Raw genomic sequence first — 11,177 nt, forward strand, 5'->3', positions numbered from 1 at the left:
TCTCGAGTGGTCGCGCTTAACAGCATGCATGGGGCTGAGGGCTAGGGCTAGGGCGGTCCAAGAGGGTCCAGAGGTGGGATAGGAAGAGTTGGTTCGGGGCTGGTCCTCGTTGATTTTGGCTAGGGTCGAGATTTAGGAGCGTAGACACATGGTCTTCGTGGTAGGTGCGCAGAAAAATTCCAGAAATCTTCAAGCGCTGTTCGAAGCCCTTATGTGGTTTGATCTAGGTGGTTTGAGGGATGGTAGGGTGTGTTTAAGGTGTGTAAAAATTTGAGAAAGTTTGGTTAAGGTTCGGGTTGATTCGGGTTCAAACCAGGACCCGAATCGTAAAATTCACAAAACGGGCTCGAGGTTATGTCTAAGAAATGTTTATAAATATGTTTTGAGGTGTTTTAAGGAGTTTGGTTGGCTTTGTGTCGAAATTTTGAGGTCCATGGGTAAAACTGTCAATTAGGGTTTCTAGAGGCAAAATTGTTATTTTGCACCCGGGTCGAGTTAGCAGTACTGACAGCGCCCTGATCACAATTTGACATGTTTTAAATGTTTATGTTACAATGAATATGACTTTTTATGAAAATATGGAAAAATATGTTGCATGCTTGATTTTAAGAAAAATTTATGTATATGCATGATTTTTATAAGTGATGAATATGATTATATGTTTTGAAGGATGAGAGTTGGTTGTGACTAATATGAATACGGTAATACGATGACATGTAAGGTTAAGGCTCTATGGATGGGTAATACTGTCGCTGATATCCCCGCCGTCGGATACCACGGTTATACAAAGATAGATCCATCGAATAGAGCTGATACGAAAGTTACAACTAATGAATGGAATTCAAATAAAGAAAATGAATACGTATATGCTGATATGTTGAAACATGTTTTGGACGCGTTACGCTTTGACACGATATGTTTAAGTCATGCTTTTAAGATCATGAAATATATGTTGATTACAGTACTTTTCACTGTTTCATGTTACATATATGTACTTGTTATATCGATTTTTGTGTGTTGAGTCTTTAGACTCACTAGGTGTGAATGATGTAGGTGAGCATATTGATGAGAAGACTAGAGGCGCCGAAGACTGAGTAGGCGGGGCTGGATGTGCGCACACTAACCCGATGACTATATTTTTTCCGCACATTACGTTTATGATTAGGAAGAACCCTGGATATATAATTTTTTTATACAATATCGTTTTTTTATATGTTGGTGGTTGTCGTGACGTTGCATTTTATTTGTGTGAATTCTTTTTAACAGTTGTTTAGGAATTTGTCATGTTTACAGATATTTAAATTCAGTATTTTATTCAGTAGTGCATGACTATCTTTAAATGCATGTGTTGAGTTATTTTCGAAAATTAGTTTAAAAAAAATTTTAATAGTATTTTAAGTAATAGACGTTTCACAACTAGTCACTATAGTCAAGTTCAGATAATCGAAATGCTACCCGACCAAATAAGGTAGCTGACCCGAACTAACCAAAATCCGGAAAACCGGATCCGTGCCCATCCCTACTTCTTACACTATCCAATTATTCTGACCACTATCACTCATATTATACATAGAAACATAAAAATAAATACACATTTACAAAAATAAATTTCATCACAAAACATATTTATATTCTAAGAACATGTGCACACTCATATATATAATATTAAGGGAAAAGGACTATTTTTTACGTATGATAACGGGACGAGTATGAGATATGTCTTGTCAATCCCGACACCTGCACCGTCAAAGAAAAATTGGACATGGATCCACCCAATGCCAAAAACCGACGGGTCCGTGTTCGAGTTGGATCGTTGCACATGGACACATTTAAAATTAAAATAAACACACAATAAACAATATAAAAATTAATATTTTACTAAAAATTAAATTAAAACCATGAAATTTTATCAATAATAAATAGACAAAAAAGAAGATTGTAAATTAAGATTAAATGTGATAAAAGGACAAATTTGATACGATGGCGAGTTTAAAATAATCCCTAATAATTCATTCCATATTTAACAAGTTAAAAATAAATAAATAAAGACTTAGAAATAAATGAACAAAATTAGAAAGTCGAAACGTGTCGCGCCCCACCAAAGGTTGTTGGTCTCCAGACGTGTCAACTACTGAACATCGTCAAAGCGGTGATTCCTCTTCCTCCGTCGCGTCAAACGAGGCGACACCTGCCCCACCTGTTGCCATCTCCACCTTCGACCCCTCAACGCTGATTAAAAAAAATCTCGTACTCTCTACGCGTGTCTCTGTAAACCTAATTATCCGCGGGACCCCATTAGTAAGAGAAAGCACTGGTACCACAGCATTTCGGTGTCGAGGTTTCATTGGATTTGTGGGGATCCTTTGCATTGTTCCTCTTACACGTGTTGAACTTCATCTGGCTGTGGATGGGGATGGACGGTCCAGATTCGGTTACTTTTCGGGAGGGGAAGCATTAGAGCTGCGTTGGCTTGCTTCGTTCGGTGTCGGTTTTCGCGAGAGAAACTGAATGGGCAGGCGGCGTTTAATTTCTCTGTACCTTTTTGTTTTTGAAATTGAATATTTTCTTTTGATTTAAGGTAAGAGGTTTGTGTTGTAAATGGCCGAAATATGTTGCGGTTTGGTGGGTGAGAACGAAGGTTCTTGCGATACTCGCAGCCGAGCGGCGCGGCGGCGGAGAATGCAGCTCCAGAAGGTTCGAGCGCGGTCGTCCAGTTTGGTGCCGATTGAGACAGATGATGATTCGAAACGTCGTCGGTTGAACGAAGGTGTTGCTAAATGTGGCTTGATGCCGGAAATTGTGTCGGCATCTTTTCTACTCTCCGACGTAGTCACTCAGATGCGGCCGAAATTCGGAATGGCCTCCGTCTGCGGAAGGCGGAGGGACATGGAAGATGCGGTGGCGATCCACCCCTCGTTTTCCAATCTACATCAAAGCACAACACAAGTACTGCACTACTTTGGAGTTTACGACGGCCACGGATGCTCTCACGTAATATATTTTTATTGTTGATTAATGTTGGTCAACATAAATCATAGTAAATCTTTCATATCACCATTTTCGTACTTTTCTGGGTTTTTTAGGTGGCGGCGAGGTGCAGTGAGAGGCTTCATGAGCTGGTGAAGGAAGAGTTGGGTTTTGCGGAGGAAGAACTTGCAGCAGCAGGAAGCTTCTCTGACTGGAAATGGTGGAAGAAGGTGATGGATCGAAGCTTCAGCCGCATGGACAAAGAAGTGATTGCATGGAACGAAAACGTGGTTGATGACGTAACCCCGAACTGCCGCTGTGAGCTGAAGTGTCCGGCGTGCGACGCCGTTGGATCCACGGCGGTGATTGCCGTAGTCGCGCCGGACGAGATCATTGTGGCGAACTGCGGTGATTCAAGGGCGGTGCTCTGCCGCAATGGCAAAGCCATTCCTCTCTCCAACGATCACAAAGCAAGCTCTTGCTCCTCCTCATCTGCACTTTCTCGGCATTAAATTTTATAAAAACTTTAGAACCCATTAAAACAAAAACTTCATTTTTAGAATCACTATAGCTATATAAAATCATTTTTCGTCATGAGGATGTAATCTGTTTCCGCTAACGCTATGGCCGGCTTTTACGAGCGCACGAGCCAGGGGGAAAATCATTTGTAATTAATGATGTTCTACACTTAACGACTTGCGTGTAATGTTCAAGAATTCGCACACGATTTCATAGATTCCATTGCCAGATTAAAAGAATGATTTGGATGGTAGTGAAAGATTTTAATTTTGTACGTAAAGAAATATTTTACTGAGAATGCATATTAAAAATGCAGCCGGACCGGCCAGATGAGCTGAACCGGATCCAAGCCGCAGGTGGGCGCGTAATATTTTGGGAGGGTGCGCGTGTTCTTGGAGTTCTTGCCATGTCTAGAGCTATTGGTAAGTCATTTTTTCAAATTATTTTTCTCTAATCGAGATGTTATATGGATTGGTAAAACACGCTTAATTTTGTGTTTTTTTTTAATAATTGAACGTATAATTAATTTCCTACACAGGTATATTTAAAATTGTGTACATGCATGATATTAATTGGCTATATATCTTGCACGCGACAGGCGACAATTATTTAAAACCATACGTAACATGGGAGCCAGAAGTGACCGTGATGAAGCGAATGGAGGACGATGAGTGCTTGATCTTGGCGAGCGATGGGCTGTGGGACGTGGTGTCGAACGATACTGCATGTGGGGTTGTGCGGATGTGCTTGAAGAACGAGAACGGGCACGATCAGACTGCATCGAACAATGCATGTGCTGATGCATCAATGCTTCTAACGAAACTGGCTTTGGCAAGAACGAGCGCAGACAATGTCAGCGTGGTAGCCATTGACATTAGAAAATAACGTGGGTATGTCAGGCTAAATCGAGGCCAAAGTGTAATTTTCAAAAAAAAAATCAAGTTTCGACACGGTTTATCGAAGTGCAAATCAATCCGTTGAATATATATTTAGAATCTTGGGTTTCTATTTTTAGGGTTTATGCCTCTTTTCATTGCATCTTTGCTATTATTTTTGTTTCCAAAGTTTGGAGGCTTAATGTTGTGATTTCCTGATACTGAAAAAACCAAAATTTGGAGGCTTAATGTTGTGATTTCCTGATACTGAAGCGTATGACATCAGGAAATGTTTAACAATTTAACATTGAAAACAAAGAGTTTTCTGGTATAGTATATTAGCAAACTAGTATTTGTAATAAATAAGCATTGGTTTTGCAATGCTGAAGTCAAAATAGATAAAGTGTGTAATCGATTACAATTGAACTAAAAACATTAATAAAAAGGACTTTCGAAATAGGTCATCCTTCCATAACATCTCTTGTTCTTCATCGACTAGTTTTTTTTCGTTCTTATTTGGGTAATGAGAGTAAGGACTGAGTATTTTGTGAAACATTCAGTAGGTTGGAGTCGATCGATCATAACGAGATCGCGCCCTATTAGTTAATCCTTTAAGATGAGAGGTTGTGTTAACAGTTACTATATTTCACCGTATCATTGTTGGTTTTTTAACAAAAATACGAATGTTTTGGCAACCCGGCTGATAAATTCACAAACTTTATTAAACAAAATTAATTTTTATATATTAATTAACCACTAATGGGCTAACTGGGCCTAATTAATATGGTTAATGGGCCTAAGCTAACAATTAGAGTTTAATTAGGATTCTAAGCATTATTTAAACTAAAAAACCACCCCATAATCTTTATAACCCACGCCCCACATCATAATCAAATCAATAAGACTCCTTTCTCTCTTAAACTCCACGGCACACTCAAAGTATCAAGAGGAAAGTTTCGAATATTGCAAGAAAAATTCAGCCAACGTCTTCTCGCCGTTGTTCTTCGATTCGTCGACGTTTATTCGTGCGTTAAATACGCAAAGGCACGTCATACTCTCCTTTGTACTCATGATTCACATCATAGTAATTATTTAAAATCAGTTTGCATGGAAAACAAGTTGCAACATGAAATATTTTCGGTTTTGTGTCATATGTATTTTAAGGCTTGAATTTAAGGAAAAATCATATTTGTTATGTTGTTAAAGGGGCTGTCATGCCATGATTATGAATGGTTAGGGGATGTTTTTACATGTTTTAAAGAGTCCTAAATCACACCAAAATGCTTCACATGTGAATATAACAAGCTGGAACTGAATTCTGGTATGGGTTGTGAGCTTAGGGGATCGGCTTTTGGGTTTTGTGGCTGGGCTTGGGTTCGGCTTGGGACCAGGGCTAGGTAGGGACGTGGTTGAGTCAAGGGAAGAGTCCTAGCCATGCTAGGACTCGAACACAAGAGGCTGGGGAGGAGTCCTAGCAAGCTAGGATTCCACCCGAGAGCCAACAAGAGGGAGCGCAGGTTGTAGCTTGTGCAGGGAAGAGAGGGCTCGGTCAGGGGGCTTTTGGCTGGGCTAGGCTAGGTAGGGGTGTTCATCGGTCGGTTCGGTTTGGTTTTCGGTTTTCTATTTTGGTTTTTTCAGTTTTCGATTTTCGGTTTTAGAAATATATAATCCGATATCCGAACTATTTTTCTTCGGTTCGGTTCGGTTTTCTACCAAAACGGTTCGGTTATTTCGGTCGATTAATTCGGTTTTGGTATAAGTATTTAAATTAATAATATAAATATATTATAAAATATAATATGTTAACTTTCTACATGTTTTCTTAGTAAAATATTTAAATATAAGGTCTAAATTAATTAAACAAACAACAATCAACTAAAATTTGTTCAAAATAGTTTTTCATTCACTAAATATCATATCAAAATATATAATGTAAATAAAAATATAAAAAATTATTAATTTAATGAAATTTCGGTTTTTTCGGTTTTGACATATATAATCCGAAACCGAACCAAATAAACTTCGTTTTTAACATTTATATCCAAATTACAAAATTCGGCTTTCGGTTCGGTTCGGTGTTCTGTTTTTTCGGTTTGGATTTTTGGTTTTTTCGGTTTTATCCGAAGTTTGAACACCCCTAAGGCTAGGTCCTTAAGGTCCTAAGAGGGTGCACAAGTGCTGGGCTAGGGGATGGTGCGTCTGGGTTGCAGCTGGCTCGAGGGAAAATATGGAAACGTGAGGGAAGCACTAGGTGATCGTGCGCGACTTCTTCTAGTGCAGAGCTTCGTGCATGTGGCCAGGGGCTGGGCTAGGCTTGGCTAGGGTCTGAGTGTGGTCTAGGCTCGGTCAGGGTAAGTGCTGGTAGATGGTTAGGGGGCTGTATGGTTCCTAGAAGGAGGAGTCCTAAGTGCACAAAACTCTCGAACACACTAAAGGGGTCAAGTTTCAGAAGGTTTTTGAGTGGGCCAAGGCTGGTTCTTTGGGCTGGGCTTGGTTAAGATGGTGCCTAGGTGGGTTGGCAAGGGTTTGGCTTGAGGTGGCTCGGGCGTGGCTCGAGTAAATCGGGAGATGGCTCGGGTTGATCGGTTAAGGGTCAAAAATGAAAATTAAAGAAGAAAAAGTGAAACCATGGGTCCACAGCTGTGGCTCATGATTTGGAATGGTAGAATAAATAATAAAAATGCTATGTTTAAAATTTGGGATCAAATTAATGAAACGCCTAGTTTTAAGCTTAATAAAATTATGAAATAATTAATTGAAACGCTTAGTTTTAAGCTTAATAAAATTATGAAAAATTATATTTAAGCTCAAATAATTATTAAAAGTCTAAGTTTGTAATTTGGGAATTTTATATTAAGGTTTGGTTTAATTCGAGATTAAAACGCAGTAATACGTCTTATTTAAAGATTAAATTAAAAGTCCTCGATTGAAGCTAAATAAAAATACGAGAAAATTCATGTAAGCTTAAATAATTATTTGGGACATGTTAAAGTCAATGAAATTAAGAAAATGTCAAAAACGTAGAATTTTGCGTCTTGGGGTAAAACAGTAATTTTACACCCAAAATTTAGTAAACGTCATGACAGTGCATTGAATGCTGTTTTATGTGCTAATATGATTATTTTCAATGGGTATGGATGTTTATGGAATTTTATATGTTAAAATGATTATTTTAACTGTTTATGAAATTTTATATGTTTAGAGACTTTTATGTCAAAATGTTTATTTTAAATATTTATGATTTAATATTTCAAAATGTTATTTTAAATATTTATGATGTTAAAATGTTTATGGATTTTTAATATGTTAAAATGTTTATTTTAAATGATAATGGATTTTAGGATTTAATATGTTATGATTTATTATTTTAAATGTTTATGAATTTTATAATTAAACGAAAACGTTAAAAGATATGTTGCATGCTTGGTTTAAAAGAAAAACGTTATAAGCATGTTTAAATTTTATAAAGTGATGAGAATATGAAACGTTGAAGGAAGTGAAGTAATTGTAACTAATATGATGATATGTTGGAGATATCGTGAGGGTGACGGTCCCAGTGGGAGCCCGACGATCGTATTTCCTTGGATGCGAATATGTATACGATGATATGTTAATACGTTAGGTCAAGGCTCAGTTAACCGGTAAGAGTGTTGCTGATGTCCCTGCCGCCCAGTACTGTGGTTACATGTAGCTGGATCAATCGCCCAACACGTAGACGTAGATGAACACGAAAGTCACAATTAACGATATGAATTCAACGAAAGGAAAAATGAATACGTATATGTTGATGATAATATGTATATGAATATGTTGAGGATGATATGAAAATGAATACGATGAATATGAATATGTTTATGATGAATATGAATATATTTATGATGATATGAAATGTTTCTGAAAAAGTTTTTATTTAAAGTTTATGCATCATGAAAATGTTTATGAAAATGGTTATGTTTAAAGTTTATGCATCTTCATGAAAACGATATTTTAAGTACAAGTATTTTTCACTGTTGCATGTGATCTGTTTATGTAGTACTTGCTATCAAGATTATGGTGTGTTGAATCTTTAGACTCACTATGTGTGATTGATGCAGATGAGTTTGATGTTAATGATAATGGAGGCCTTGATGGTTGATCTGACTGGACTGAAGGTGCACATAACCCGAGGACTGACGCTAGTTTTCCGCACTAGTTATGAGTTATGATTTTAAGTGATGTTAAAGATATTTTTACGACGATTTATTTATGTTCATGAGTGGTTTTTGAGAAGTTATAGTATGAGCTATACTTTTAAAATAATGTTTTTGGGTTTGGTAAAACGTTTAACGATTTAAACTATTTTCCTTTGGATTTTTAAATGATAGTTGGGTATTTTATTTTTAAAATGGTGTCAAGGTTTTTTTAAGTATATATATGTATATTTTGAATTATGGAGATTAAGGAGAAAAAAAAAATTTCTAGCACGTTTTAAGGAAACGAATGGCAGACGTTTCAAAAATACATCTCATGATCTTAAAAACATGAACTTAAACATAATATGTAAAAGAATAAATGTATCCATAAAATATCACATCATATCCACATATAAGTGTTCAATTTCTTTTATCGAATTCAATTAATTAGTTGTGATTTTCGTATCAGCTCTAATTCGATGCATCCATCTACTTATAACCGCCGTACCCAGCGGCGAGGACATCAGCGATAGTTTTACTCATCCACTGAGCCTTGGCTATCCAGCCCTTAACCAAGTCTCCTAAGACCATGATCAAGCCGAGGACTCACTCCTAGACCAACCAAACCCACGCCTACTGCCCATGCAATCAGCCACACGTGAGTTACTCGAAAACAAGCAACACCAGATCCTACACGACCCTTGCGCCTCGACCGACCCTTGATCATGACCAGCCACAGATGTGCTATCCTAGACCACATCTCAACCCCCCCTTAGGGGCTGCACCGTGGCTCGGTTCGACTCCCCAACAGCTGGTCCCCTTCCCAATGCCCGATCTAGCCACAATCATCACATAAACACCCTAGGATCGATCGGCCCTCACCATGACTCGACTAAACCTCAACTCCAGCACCTTAACGCCACATATCTCAGCTTGTACAACCTTTAAACTCGAAGACCTAGCAGCCCCTTGCATGAAAGTCGTGGAAAAATGTGAGTACGAGTCAAGCGTATGCATATTCCCAGACCAAACGACGCAAAAACGATACAACATAATAGATCAAAAAATTTCTCATGCATAAACACCCAAATCAGCATGTAATGATGTGAATGATGAGGAAAATAGATTTTGGGCGTGCCTTTGCGTTTATACGCTCGAAAACCTAGATATCTTTGCGTCGGACGAGCACCGGAGAGACAGGAAGGGATTTCTTTGCAAAACCAAGGGGATTTTCAAAGGTTGGAGCTGGTGGAAAATTCGAACAGCAGCTGCTGCTGAAGGGGAGGGGCGGCCACAAGTTTTGATTAGGGTTAGGGTTTACTAATGAGGTATAATTTAAGTTGCTAATGGGTCTTTACTTGAAAATGAAAGGGATTAAAATTGTTTTAGGCCCATTAAGAAATAAAATAAACCCGTCAAGCTCAATAGCACTCCCGAAAAATATTTAGTTTAGGTAAGTTTTTTAAAATATTGTCTGATTCCTCAAAAAGTCTTTCGACTTACTAAAATTCATGTGCCAGTTTAAAATATGACTCGGTGAGTAAAACTACTCAACCAAGGTTCATTTTCAAAAATCATACTTAATTACACCATATATTAAATAATTAAAACTTATTATTTACTAAAAGCATTTTTTCTTAATTATCCCCGGTCTCCGTTTCTCGTTCGAGCGCGAAAACTACAGAAAGCCCTTATGCATGAAGTGTTAATAAACCATGCAATAAAACACATATTCATGTTAAAATCATGTATTAATGTATTAAAAAAATTAATTGAAATACAAAAGAAATTTGATAACTTTCATTCATGTGGTTTACGTGAACCTTCAAATTTTTGGGACGTTACACTTCTTATCATTCATCTGGTGTCCCTTCTTCTTATGATCATCTTTTTTGGGCTTGAGGCACTCAGCAATGAAATTACAGTCTTTCCGCAATTGAAACAGGCCATATCAATGGCAGGTGACTCATTTTTTTAATTCCGATTATGATTCTGAAAATTTCTATCATTCTTCTTCATGAACTAGAAAACTTCTTAACAAGCAATGACATTACGTCATTTCTGATTTGTTCTGCATTCTCTCCTAAATGGGCTTAGCAACAAAGTAGTAAGAGCTTTGGTCAAATGATTTTAGTGGATTCCTCTTCGCTTCTGGTCTCAAGCTCAAAGTCGTATTCAGATCAGCGAACAAGTCATGCAGCTCCAAATTTTTTAAATATTTGGATTCTATTATTGCGATTGTTTTAATATCTCATTCTCTCAGAAAGGATCTCATCATCTTTAATGCTACTTCTCTGTTGGCATACTCTTTCCCAAGAGTTTCCAACTCAATGGTGATTCCATTGAATCTTTAATCAAAATCATTCAAAGAATTATTTGAGCTTCATTTTGATGTTCTCAAACTTTTGCATTGCAACAGTAAGCTTGTTATCTTTTGTTTGATCGTTACTTTCCCAAAGTTGGATAAGTTTCTCCTAGATTTCCTTTGCAGTGGCATACATCTTGATCTTACTGAAAGTCTTCTTGGCTAGGGTTTTGTACAAGATGTCTTTTGCAATATTATCTAAGTTTAATTTCTTCTTATCATCAGAAGTCCATTATGATATGTTTTTCATTCATTTGTAGTGCTCCATAAGTAACGGAA

General features: G+C 37.4%; 1 protein-coding gene across 1 annotated transcript; it reads left to right on the top strand.

Annotated features, from left to right (window-relative positions):
- The first annotated feature begins 2,255 nt into the window (after positions 1-2,255).
- LOC140980385 (probable protein phosphatase 2C 24) lies at positions 2,256-4,524 on the top strand. The gene is made up of 4 exons (XM_073446173.1): positions 2,256-2,991; positions 3,084-3,437; positions 3,803-3,908; positions 4,085-4,524. The coding sequence occupies exons 1-4, from the start codon at positions 2,599-2,601 to the stop codon at positions 4,369-4,371; spliced, it is 1,140 nt and encodes a 379-aa protein (XP_073302274.1). The 5' UTR covers positions 2,256-2,598; the 3' UTR covers positions 4,372-4,524.
- The last annotated feature ends 6,653 nt before the right edge of the window (positions 4,525-11,177 follow it).

This window comes from Primulina huaijiensis, chromosome 7 (assembly GCF_012295235.1).
Source record: "Primulina huaijiensis isolate GDHJ02 chromosome 7, ASM1229523v2, whole genome shotgun sequence".
In the NCBI taxonomy this organism is placed as follows: domain Eukaryota; kingdom Viridiplantae; phylum Streptophyta; class Magnoliopsida; order Lamiales; family Gesneriaceae; genus Primulina; species Primulina huaijiensis.